The sequence below is a fragment of the Bos indicus genome, chromosome 19 (genome assembly GCF_029378745.1).
Source record: "Bos indicus isolate NIAB-ARS_2022 breed Sahiwal x Tharparkar chromosome 19, NIAB-ARS_B.indTharparkar_mat_pri_1.0, whole genome shotgun sequence".
NCBI classification, from domain to species: Eukaryota; Metazoa; Chordata; class Mammalia; order Artiodactyla; family Bovidae; genus Bos; species Bos indicus.
The window spans coordinates 35840628-35853237 of NC_091778.1; the positions used below are offsets into that span (position 1 = coordinate 35840628).

Here is a 12610-nt window from a genome sequence, read left to right on the forward strand (position 1 = left end):
GCCAGCCAGGCCCTCGTCTGCTTCTTTGGGGCAGGCTGGGGCTCCACCCCATACGTGTGAGTGGCCTTAGAGCAGGACTCCTTAAAGCATATTCCCTCCATTGTCCAAATTGGGAGGATCCATAGTGTGTCCTTGGACCTGTTAATCCTGCAAAAAAGGATACTGCCCACAACGCGCGGTGTGGCTCGGCAGCCAGTGGTGGCGCCGCCCCTGCCTGGCCCCACCTAGAGCTCCAGGCTCCGACTTCAGAAATAAGCCAGGCTAACAACTAACCTTGCATCTCACCTGTCTGATTGCAGTGTGTTTGTTCTTTTTTTTAAAACAATGTATATTAATTGCTTTGCCTTATTTCCCATAGTGTAGAAACCCAAGTCTTTCCAAACTGCCTGAGTACAAATTCTTTGCTTGGAAACTTTTTGTACTATTGAGTGAGACCAAGGGCTTGTAGGTGGTGGTGAGGAGGTGGAGGGCGGGCTGTCAGGAGGGTCCACAGCCCCTGGATATCACCCTTGAGTGGGATATCACCCTTGAGTGCACCACTGGCTCCGGCCTCATTGGAAACAGCGTAGGTTTCCCTGTGGGGAGGAGAGGCCCTGAGAACCTTCTGGTGCAGCTTGCCTGGGGGGTGGGGGAGGCAGTGTAGGTGCCCCATCCGGCTTCAGGGTGTTTCTGCCTCTCCGGGCTTCGGTCAGAGGGCACACGGGGCGGGGAAGGGCGACACGGGGTGGGGAGGGGGCGGGCGGGGGGAGCCAGGGAAGCACAGCAGGAACCACAGTAGGTCAGCAGAGAGTCTGCTCCAGGTTTGGGGCAGGGGCAGGGCTCCCTGTATAGACCCGCAGCCCCCAAACGCAGCCGAGGGTGCCTGGCAGTGGCTGAGCTGGTGGCAGCCCCCTCCCTCCTGGGCCGGTGAGTGAGCCAGCCAGTGAGCGAGCTGCCCGCCAGCGAGTGCAGATCAGGGCTGAGGACAGGGTGAGGGAGTCCGGCTGCAGATCCTCATCAGAGTCCCCACATGAGAGGTGCCTTTGTTTCTCTCTCCTTTCCATCTCCTTCCTCCACCTCACACTCCGCAGACCCCTTGCCCAGGAGGTGCTCCCCGCAGACCGCGTCAGAGCCCAGGTCGCTCAGGGTGAGAACACTGAGACTCCTCGGGCCTGGGGATGTGCCCGCGGCCGGGGCTGTCCACAGGGCAGCCAAGTATCCAGCGTATCTGACACGCCTGGTTTTCACAGAAACTTTGCCCTGGCGTAGTGCTCCCACATCGACCACGTGGCAGGTGGCTCGTGAGCCCAGGCGCTGCATCCACCGAGGCAGCGCAGCCCATCCCAAGGTCACGTGAGCTGTCCTGTCACCCACAGCCGACCTACTCCACACCTCTCAGTCAGGGGTCAGGCTTGGGTTTCTGAATTAGAAACAGAATGAGCAGCCTGGAAATGAAGGGCTACAGGGTGGTGAGTGGTGGAAGCCGTCACCCCATTTCACAGATGAGGCCAGGGCCCACAGGCAGGGAGCTCCTGGAGAGGAGCAAGTCCACCCATGGGAGGGGAGATCTGCCTCCGCCAGCTCAAGGGGTGAGGAGCTTCTCACAGGTCAGTGTTTATCTTCTGAGCGTGCTGGCTATCAAGATCGGTCCAGAGGGGAAAACGGGGCATGATCCCTGACCCCAGGGGATCAATTCTGAACAGTAAAGAGGGCTTAAAGCCAATGACCCCTTTAGCAGCTTTTTTCAAGCTTTGCAACCTGATGAGCCTCTCTGCTCGTCCTGGGCAGGCTGAGGCTGGTGGGCATCAGGGACCCCCTGCTCCAGCAGCTGGAGTTGCCGGTTTCTCCCTGGAGACGTGCTGACTCTCCATGCTGGGTTCTGGGAACGTGGCAGGTGGCAGGCGCCCTCCCCGAGGCCGGCATCCCGGCTTAGAAGAATCACAGTAACGAAAACTTGCATCTCCTGTCATGAGAATGTGTCGGGTGGAAACCCTGCCAGCAAGCGTGAACCTGGCAGGTCGTGCCCCGGGTGCCCCTGTTCCTGCTTGCTCGGGACGAAAGGGGCCTCAGGTGGTGCCAGTGCACATGGCGGCCCACCCTGCAGAGCAAGGACCACGTGTCCCTCAGCCTCATGGTCATTTCAGGGTGTTTTTTCATTCCAGCGTTTATAAGGCCCCAGTAGGTCAAGTAAATACAAATAATCTGGTGGAGGTTGGCCTGCACCTCTCTAAAACGCCTGTGGAGGCTGGATATGGGGTCTGCCGGCCTGGCTGTGTGGCCCTGGGGTGAACCCAGCTGCAGACACAGTGCTGGAGAGTTTTCTAGAAACAGTGGGCTTGCGAGTGGGTCCCAAGAGGTACTTCATGGGCTAACCTAGGTGAGGACACAGGTCACTTCGATCAAGGGCCGTCCACCTGTTTCTCTAGGCAGGGAGCCAACATTTCATTAGCGTGACTTCAGGGGGACTAAAGGTTACTCTTACTTCTTATCACATTACTATCTTTTGACATCTGCCAGCAGCTTCACTATTTCCAGCCAAATAGATTTTCGGGCCCTGGGCACAGGCAGCCCCGGCATGGACAAGGCCCAGGCGATGGTTGGGCACCCTCCTTCTCTCAGGACCCCGGTCCCCTCCCCTGCTCCCCCGCCCCCTCCCCTGCTCTCAGGTGCCCTTTGATGGTGGGGAGGAGGGGGCCATGTCCTGAAGGCTGGGAGGGGAGGGTGGGGCGAGAGGAGGCTGCTGCATTCAGCCTGCTTTGCGGTTTTCCCACTAAAGAGACACACAGATGACCACAGCCTACGGCCCCTCTGGTCATCAGAGTGCTTGCTTTTGCCTGTGTCTGCTGGTGGAGGAATGTGCTGGGCTGCTGTGGGCCAGGCCACCCTTAGGCCTGGGTGCTCTCCCCACTCGGAAATGCCCCGGGACACATTTCAGGATCCTTTCAGTGAACAGAGCCCAGACTCCTGCCAACCCCGCGCCCTGGGCCATGGGCCGCTGTGCGGCCTCCCCATCCTGCTGGGGCCCCGGGACCAAGGGCGGACACACTAGTCAAAAAGTTATCCACTGAAGAACGCGTACTGCACCTCCTCCCCGCGCCCACCTGGCCGCTGCCCCGCTTCGTAGAGCCGCTGCTTCCCTCCCTGCCACCTCCCTTGGCTGCTGCCCGCCTGCCCCGCGTGTCCCTCTCTGTGTGCCTTTGGTTGCCTTGGGCTGCCTGCACTGACGTGTCCGCTGTTCTGTCTCCCTGCCTGGCTGGGGGCTGCCTGGCCGCTGCCTGCCACCTCCGCAGATCCCCGTGGTGCAGCCCTCGGTCATGGACGACATTGAGGTGTGGCTCAGGACCGACCTGGTGAGACTCCACGTTTCTATTTTGGTGGGGAGTGGCGAGGCCCAGGCCGGGGCCCCTTGGGGCTGGCCTGGGGGCCCGAGGGGCTGCTCCCTGGGGAGTGGAGGAGGGAGGCTGGGCAGGCGCCTCGAGGACGCACCCTGACTTTTCCCAGTCACTCTGCGATTCCAGGTGTATGCTCTTGAATTCTTTTGGTTTTTGTGCGTTTTTTAATTTTAATTTTTTTGGTTTTCATTTTTTTATTTTAATTGTGAAATTTTCACAGTTGTGAGTGGGTGTTTATTTTTCCATCACTGTCATCGCCCTTCCCCAGCGTAGCCTGGCATCTTGGCTTTACTGGCTCCAGAGGCCACTGTCTTTGTCCCCAGAGACGGGCAGGGAGGTTAGGACGTCATGTGTCTCCCCATGGCAGCAGGTTCTGAGAGGGGAGGCTGTGCTGGCCCATCCCCCTGCCCTGCCCCGGTGCTGGCCTCCTGCCAAGCACTGTTAGCCCCTGGGGGGCTGTTGGAGAAATGCACCCTGGAAAGGGGTGCTTGCCCACGTCATGGCTGACGGGACTATCGCCCTGACCTGGGGACACCTCATCTCCTGTTTCTTGTCACCTCCTGTCAGGCCCCCAACTAGGATGGCAGACCTTAGGAGGATCTCCTGCCGCTCTGGGCCAGCACACCGCCCACCCAATCCCAAAGACAGGCTTTCCAGAGACACTCTCTGCCCCGCAAGCTGCTGCCTGGGGGCCGTGCCAGGGGAGGAAGAGGCACCCATTAGGTCCTTCCCAAGAGAACACCTGGAGAGAAACAGCTGCTGTCACAGAGCAGGCGGGCACACCTGGCCCCCCACCTCACAAGGGGGACCTGCACTCGAGGGCAGATCAGGGGTGGAGGCAGGAAGGAGGCTGGGGTCATGTCCACCACCCATCACTGTCTGTGCAGGACCCAGTGGCCCCCACATCCCCCAAACAGAACTGATCACCCAGAGCGTCCTCAGTGTCCGAATTGGGGCACAGGAAGAGACTGGCGCTGCTCCTAGGAGGCTGGAGCCCAGCCAACCCTCTGCCGGGGTGCCTTGGGGGCACCCCCATGTCTCCAGGTCTCACGCGGTTCCAGCTGCTGGCATGGCCCTGACCACCCAGTGCCATGCAGCTGCCCGTGAGGGTCTGTGGAGTGGAGGGGCGCCCGGAGCCCGGCCTGTCCTGGCTCTTCTGTGGTCCTGCCCCGAGTTTCAGCAGGGAAGGAGCTGCACAGTTCAGTTTTTTCTTTCTGACCTTTCTGGAGGATCTAGAGCCTCCTCAGCTTTTTGTTTTCACTTTTTAAAAACAGAAGTTTCTGTGTCTCCAATAAGATGAGAGCAGCATTATGCTCTTGCAGAACTCAGGTTGGGAAGTAGGAAGTATCACTGGGTGTTGCCCTGGCGGGTGGGCCGCAGGCGGAATCGGCCGTGGGACAGCACTAACACCCTCTCTCCGCTCTCCCACAGAAGGGCGATGACTTGGAGGAGGGTGTCACGAGCGAAGGTAGGCCTGCCTCCGACCCACTGTGGCCGTGCCCTTCCTAGGCTCTGAGAGCCTCCTTGCTGCCCTGGCGCCTCCCCACTCCTGGGCTCTGTCCATCCAGGTCACCTGCTGACGTGGGAGGTGCTGATAGGCACAATCGGCCATCCCAGGTCCATGGGACCCCAGACCGGCGGCACTCCTGACTGGTCTGCCCCCCACCCCCGAATGGTCATTGCAGCTGAGACAAAACACACGCCATGCGGTCAGCACAGGGGGTGCCGGTCTGGGGCCCTCTGGAGGCCCTGAGCCCTGCCGGGGTGGGGGTCCCTGCCAAGGTCAAGGAGGAAATTGCCCTTCCAGCTCTCCCTCCCTTGCCACCAATGCTGATCTGGACGATGGAAAAGCACCAAGTCAGTGATGGGGCACGAGTCATAGCTGCCCGCTTCCCTCACGCCCCCTGGGTTGTGGCCGGGCTTCCCGCCTGCCCTGGTGGTATCAGAGGAGGAAAGGGGCCCTTGCCTGTGGGATCGGGCGTGGCAGCTGAGCCCCTACCCATCCCTGCTGGGCCTTGTTCTGTGTTGCAGAGTTCGATAAATTCCTTGAAGAAAGGGCCAAAGCTGCTGAAATGGTTCCCAGCCTCCCCTCTCCCCCAGCGGATGCTCCGGCCCCAGCCTCGAATCCCTCAGGCCGGAAGAAGCCGGAGCGGTCAGAGGATGCCCTCTTTGCCCTGTGAGCTGTCCTGTGGTTGGGCCCCCCCCATGGCAGGTCACCTCTCACCCCCGGTCCACACCAGGCTCTGGCCACTCCCCCCATCCCCCGCCCCCACTTGGTCCTGCGCTGCTGTATCTCCATGGAAACACCACTGTGTTTGCTCCCAGGCCTCCCACTCGTTGGGCCCAGCTTTAGCCACCTTCTGTTTGGGAGGTGGGACAATGTCGCTGCAGCTGCAGACCCTCAGCCTCTGCCCTCCTGCTCCCTCTGCCTGTTTCTTCCAGGAAGAGCTGGTGACCAGCCCAGCCCCAGGCAGGGCCAGCCCTTTGGGGCTGTTCCCGAGCAGTTCCTCTGGTCACTTGCCCACAGAGAAGGGGCTCAGACCCCAGCCCCATGCCCAGCTCAGCAGGCCTCTCCTGCCCGCCTGTGCCCCCTTGGTCCCAGAAAGGGCAAGTCTGCAGCCGCGGGCTTGGTCTTGCTCCCCACTGCCGCTCCCTGATGAGCATTGGCACTTCAGTAGGCTCTGTGGTGCCCGCGGGTGGCGTCTCTCATCTACCACCTGCTTGACCCTCTTCACTTTCTGCTGCTAGCCCAGGCCCCCTGCCGAGCTGGGACCAAGGGGTCTGCCGGGGGCCCATGGCTCCGGTGTGGGCAGAGCCTGCAGAGGTAACGTGGCGGTGGCCTCACTGCCCCCATGCACCACTCTGTACGCCGCCCTGTCTGTGGAGGGGCCTGCATGGTGAGGGCTGGCTCTGGCCGGCCCGGGAAAGCTAGGCGCCTTTCGGAATGTGCTTCGTTCAGCCCGGCCCAGGGTAGCCTCTGCCTCCACCTCCAGGGCCCACAGCAGTAAGTGGTTTTGACCCCGAGTGAAATCCCAGTGACCCAGCGGCCTGTGCAGCTCCAAGGCTCCTGTGTTCCTTCTGGGCAGGGACTCAGCCTCCCCCACAGACTGTCCTGAAGCCTGACCTTGCAGGCCACCTCAGCAGGGGGGGCGACTGGCGAGCCCCACTCCGTCCTGGGTCCTCACTTGGCCCCAGCCTGATCTAGCCTGAGCTGCCCTGTGCCCAGAAGAGCACACGGGCTATGCCCGCAGCTTCTTGCTGGCCTGGGAGCCCTAGCCCTGCTCAGAGCTCTAGCAGGTGCTCCCCGGCATCAGGGCAAAGCTGGGGTCTCCTGGGAGCGTTCAGTGCGGGGTTTGGGGCTGTGGGGGGTCCAGCAGCAGCAGGTGTGGTAGAGACCAAGGCGCCATTGGGGGACCCACACCTGGCCTGGCCCCCCCCGCAGCTCCCTCCACAGGGGAGGCCTGGGGTCCTGCTGGCACCTCACACCCCAGGTCCTCGGAGGATACCCCTCCGTGTATCTGGGTCAGCCTGCTGCACCCTGCCCAGCCGGGCCCCCACACCGCGGCTCCCCGCTGCCTGGTCCCACCTTCAGTTAGCCTTGGATGCTGAACCGTCCGAAGCCAGCTGACGAGCTGCAGGGCAGGTCCTGCTTGTGCCTGGCCACTCCAGCTGGTATCCCCAGGCCTCTAGTGTAGCCTGGGGGTGTGTCTCTGTGGGGTGGGGCCTGCCTTGCCAGCCCACAGAGGACAGTGGGCCTCTGGTGGTCAGTCAGTCCTTCGGGAGTCACAGCAGCCGGGCCCAGCATCTGCTGAGGGAGGAGCTGGCCTCCCGGGGGTCCCCAGGTGGACAGTGTGGCAGGAGCACAAGCCTGTCCCGGGGAGACCCCACAAAGCCATCCCCAGCTCCAGCTGCTCAGCCAGGCCCAGTCTAGAGAGGCCAAGCCACTAGGGTGGTGAGTGATAGTGGCCTCGCCAGCTGTCCTGGCCGGAGCTGCCCCTCCACTCGTCCATCAGGTCACAGCAGCCTGCCCCACCTGCCCCCACCACGCCCAGGAAGCAGGTGCCCAGGACGGGTGCTGCTCGCCCTTCCTGTCCTGAGGCCCCAGGTTCCCCGGGCCCATCTCACTGGTTCCCTTCTGTCTGGGAGGCTCGGCCCTCGGGCCGCTCTCCCAGGAGGGAACCCTGGCCAGAGCCTTCTGCCCAGCAGAGTGAGACCCTCCGAGCCACCAGCCTCTGCCAGTGTTAGAGACCGCAGATCCAGTATGTAATTACACTAAATTATTGCTGGGATTCCTTATAAGCACTAATTATACCTGATTATAGGTTAAAATATTTATTTTGTCAAAATATTTTCTTGGGGATGTGTTTAACCTTTTCTGTGTTGTGTGCTGAGATGTGAAAACTAACCCCTTCCTCCTGCCTCTCTGACCAGTGGGCAGCAGCAAATAGCACTGAGTTCGTATGACCAGGCACTGGTGGGCCTTTGGCCAGCCTGCCCCAGAGCGGCCCCTGCCCGGGACCCCCGGGGGAATGTGACCGACTGGCTTATCTGTGTGCATAAGGACAAGGGCCTCAGAGCTGCAGTGGCTCTTCATTGGCCAGCCCAGAGGGCAAGGTGGCCGTCTGCTATCCGTCCTTCCATCTGTCTGTCAGCCCCTCAGTGTGATCAACTGTGCTGTTGGCCCTGGATCCCGCCTTGGCTCCCTGCCCTTCCCCTCCTTACCGAGGTCCAGAGAAGGGAGCCCGGGGAGGTGGGGGCGAGTGCGGACCCAGGGCAGCAGGTGCCCAGACTCCAGCTCCTCCTGTTCCTTCCTGCCACCACAGCCCCACTTGGCCTCCGCATGCTTCTAACTCAGTCCAACCCAGCCTTCCACAGGGTTCAGGGGCTGTGGGCCAGTGAGGAAGAAACCCTGTGGAGGACAGTGGAGCCTTTTGTACTGGCAGCCCCCAGGCCCTGGCCCCCTCCCCTGTCCCCAACGTGGGCATAGCCAGCTTCACCACCCAGAAGATGCCCCAAGGCCCCCACCTCTCCCATGCCCAACTTCAGCCCTTCCTGTCCCTGGGGTGCCCTGAGAATAGCTATCAACTCAGAAGGCTCATGGCATCTCTCCAGGTGCTCCTGGAGGAAAGGGGGTGAATATTTATTCCCTTGAGTTTGCACTTGATTTGTGAGGGTTCTCAGGTTTGTTGTCGGCGTCCCCCAGCCTAGCGGTCTGTCACTGTCTGTCTCTGCCGGCAGAGCAGGACTGGAGGGTGAGTCAGTGACACCAGAGCGTCTGTCTACCCACGAGCTCTCCTAGATATGTCTGTCTAGTTTGGGATCTTGCATGTAAAATACTCCACAATAAACAAACAAACAGACTGCTGCTGTGCGATCTCTGTTCCGTCGGGCCTGCCAGAGCTGACCTTCAGCTTTGTCTAAGCAGAGGCAGCGTGGGCCTCCGTGCTGCCGGGAACGCTCGCCCCACTCCCTCTGCCTGGGGGTGGCAGTCGGAATGAGACCAAGGCCCCATGCCAGGGGAGTCTGGGAGCAGCCTCCAGAGTGTGGGGGCCCCAGGCTCTGTGGATGGAAGTCGTGTCCCCCTGTGAAAGGTGCTGTGGGCCCCGAAAGAGGCCTGCTCTGTGTCCCTGTTCAGTTCATTCAGTCGTGTCTGACTCTTTGTGACCCCATGGACTGCAGGACACCAGGCCTCCCTGTCCATCACCAACTCCTGGAGCTTACTCAAACTCATGTCCATCGAGTCAGTGATGCCATCCAACCATCTCATCCTCTGTTGTCCCCTTCTCCTCCAGCCTTCAGTCTTTCCCAGCATCAGGGCTTTTCCAATAAGTCAGTTCTTCGCATCCAGTGGCCAAAGTATTGGAGTTTGAGCTTCAGGATCAGTCCTTCCAATGAATATTCAGGACTGATTTCCTTTAGGATTGACTGGTTTGATCTCCTTACAGTGCAAGGGACTCTCCAGCATCTTCAACACCACAGTTCAAAAGCATCAATTCTTTGGCACTCAGCTTTCTTTATAGTCCAACTCTCACGTCCATACATGACTATTGGAAAAACCATAGCTTTGACTAGACAGACCTTTGTTGGTAAAGTAATGTCTCTGCTTTTTTAATATGCTGTCTAGGTTGGTCATAGCTTTTCTTCAAAGGAGTAAGTGTCTTTTAATTTCATGGCTGCAGTCACCATCTGCAGTGATTTTGGAGCCCAAAAAATAAAGTCTGTCACTGTTTCCACTGTTTCCCCATGTATTTGCCATAAAGTGATGGGACCGGATGCGATGATCTTAGTTTTCTGAATGTTGAGTTTTAAGCCAACTTTTTCACTCTCCTTTTTCACTTTCACCAAGAGGGTCTTTAGTTCTTCGCTTTCTGCCATAAGGGTGGTGTCATCCGCATATCTGAGGTTACTGGCCTGTGTCCCTGAGTGGGGTGCAAAGTGGGGTGACCCTGAGACATCACCGTGGATGTGCCAGGATCCCATGGCGAGCATGTGGGATGCCAGATTGGCCAGGAAGGGGAGGGGCAGCTCCAGTCCAATTCTCAGAATTAAGGACACTTTGCAGCCAGGAAGCCCTGGAGCCCTCTTCCAGGGCCTGCAGGGTGGGGAGGTCTTGGGGAGCAGCCAGAAGAGGGGGCAGTGTGGGGAGCCCTGTTGGTCAACTCATGACTCATGGCCCATGGCCCACTGCCCACTAGTCCCCCACTAAGACAGCTGAGAAGAAATCCTTCTATAGTCCCCCTCTTTTCCAAGGAAAAGGTCTCTGGGGCCCTGAGGAGCTGGGCATGGGCAGACAAGAGGCCTTGAACATGCAGGACTCACCCAGAAGTGTTGTTTGCTGTAGTGGAACCCCTGCCAGCTCTTGCTGGGTGGCTTCAGAGGGTGCAGGGGCTCCAGGCCTTCAGCACCAGGGAGTCCATGGGACCAGCCATACCCTCCCCACCCCTGCCCCGAGCTGCAGGCAGGGTGTCCCGTGATGTGAGAAGTGGGGTCAAACATGGTTAACCCAATGCCTCCAGGGCGCTGCCTCGGTGGATTTCAGGGACAGAGGGGACCAGAGAAGCTCACAGGCCACTGTAGCCTGCTGTTGCTCAACTCCCATTTTTCAAGAAAAGCCAGGGATGCAGCCTTCAGTGAAATGTACACTTGACAATGAACTCAGAATCAGAACCCGCCTGTACTTGGATGTGGTGTCAGTTGATGCCTCACTCTTCCTGTAAGCCCCAGCCCTCACTGAGTTCCTGAGGCTCTTCCCTGGCCGGTGTACCCCCAGAGCAGCTCAGAGAGGGCTTCAAATGACTTGTCCAGTACACAGCAGAAGCCAAACTGGCATGAGAACACAGGGTCATCCAAGACCAGAACCAGCCATGTCAATGGCCATCTGGTTCCATTATGACCAGATGGAGAGCTGGGAGGAACCCAGTGCTCCCTGCAGGCTCTCTGCTGCCTCGGCCACAAGCCGGACAGGTCCCAGCTCAGCTACTGCAAAATGAAGCACGAAAGGGCAGGCCAGGGGCAGGGGGGCTCAAGGAGTGGGGAGGGGTCTGCGTAGCCTGTGAGGCAATGCCCAGTGCCAGCAGCCCTGGCAGCTCCCGAGCTTGCCCCGCCACCCGCCCCTCAGTTCTGGCATCAAGGACATGGCTCGGCCCTGCCTGCGCTGGACACCTGCCCCAAACGGCTCTGAACCCACAGACGATGCCCCTGTGCCTCTCAGACGCCCACAGCGGCAAGGAGCAGAGACGAGACCTGCCTCTCAGGTGGACCCGGCGGGACGCCGGCTCTGGGCGGGGCGGCGCGGGCGAGGCGGCGCGAGCTGGGCGCAGGGTCGGTCGGAAGGCGCACGTGACACAGCCGCCGGGAGCCGGGCGTTGACGCCACGTCACCCCACCCAGGGCCCCGCGCCCATTGGCTGCGCCTCGGGCCGGGGCGGGGCTCGTCCGGCCGGCGACCCCGCGGCTCCCGGCGCGCGTCCCCTCCGCCTCTCTCTGCTCACCTGTGAAATGGGATGCTGTCCTCCGGGAAGAAAAGGGTTAACGCGGAAGCGCGCAGCTGCGGCGCGGCAGCAGAGTCCCCGGGAAGGCCAGGGGAGGGGCGCTCAGAGGACCGTGTTCCCCGAAGAGCCGCAGCCCCACCCGGCTTTCCCCACCCTCCCCTGGACCCCTGCCCTGCCCAGCTGGTCTCAGGCTGCCCAGTGAAACAGTGATCTCTTTGGTGGCAGATTCCTCCCCGCTCCCACGACTGGGCCCTACAGGGGGCTTCAGCCAGCCTTCACTTGAGCTGGCTGCGGGTCTCCATTGGGCGCTGCTTCATCACCCTCTCTCCTGAACTGCTGCAGTTACACGCGCATATTGACTGAGCTTGCTCTTTATATATGCGGTATAGGCGGCTACAAGACAAGCAGGCACATCTGTCTTGACCTTGACTCCAACAGACTCTGCAGGGTTACAGCAGGAAGGAGTGTTCTCATTTTACAGACACCAGAAAGGTGAAGTACGATGTTCCAAGTACACAGCAAGCAGGTGAAAACCCAGACCTGTTTCCTGACTCTAAGAAACTGGTCTTCAGGCTTCACACAGCACCCCCTCCCCTCCCTGGGAAGGCCTGTTGGAAATTTCAGGGAACTCCCCAGATTCCCAAGGCCCTCTGGGTGCTTGGCTCCTACTTGGGGGGGTGGGGCCTGGGCATCAGGATGCAGGGGGCTGTTTCCCCACAGAAGTTCATCTGGAGGACCAGGCCCCAAGGGTCCCTGAGCAGGACCACTTGGGAAACAGATGCGGTTTGGAGGTCCCCCGGGGCCTGGCCATCCCTGTTCTGGGTAATTTTCCACCGCAGCCACTTCCGGGAGGGGAACCAAGAGCCCTGCGTGTCCAGTCTGAGCCCCAGGGACTTGGGCCTCCAAAGCCTTTCTTGGCCTGGGCAACACCCCCCTTCCAAAGTGCGCCACAAATGTCACTCTGTCAGAGGGTGTGGTCAGACAGGCTATATCTGGAATCTGAGCAAAGCAGTACTCAGGATGGCTGGATTCACTGAGGAGTGGGGGGTGGAGGTGGGGGTCCAGACCTCTGATAAGGCTCCTTGGCTGCCCCCTACCAAGGGTGCCTCTGCTCACTGCTTCCACACTTCCAGCACCTGCATATTAGTATCTCAGTCCACCTTATTAGGACCCTCCCTTGGCACCTAGCTCTGCCCCCAACCCACAGGACCCAGGGTCCTGGTCCAGCTCTCTCCCCAGTCTAGCTGTC

General features: G+C 60.2%; 1 protein-coding gene across 10 annotated transcripts in view; it reads left to right on the forward strand.

Annotated features, from left to right (window-relative positions):
• TOM1L2 (target of myb1 like 2 membrane trafficking protein) overlaps positions 1 to 8731 on the forward strand; it is a 71520-nt gene extending 62789 nt beyond the window's left edge. For 5 of the 10 annotated variants that reach the window (XM_070773192.1, XM_070773195.1, XM_070773193.1 and 2 more), the window contains 3 exons: positions 3270 to 3329; positions 4803 to 4839; positions 5403 to 8731. In XM_070773192.1, coding sequence (XP_070629293.1) covers positions 3270 to 3329; positions 4803 to 4839; positions 5403 to 5551 — 246 coding nt within the window. In that variant the 3' untranslated portion in view covers positions 5552 to 8731. The other 5 variants (XM_070773194.1, XM_070773198.1, XM_019981013.2 and 2 more) reach the window with 3 other exon arrangements.
• The last annotated feature ends 3879 nt before the right edge of the window (positions 8732 to 12610 follow it).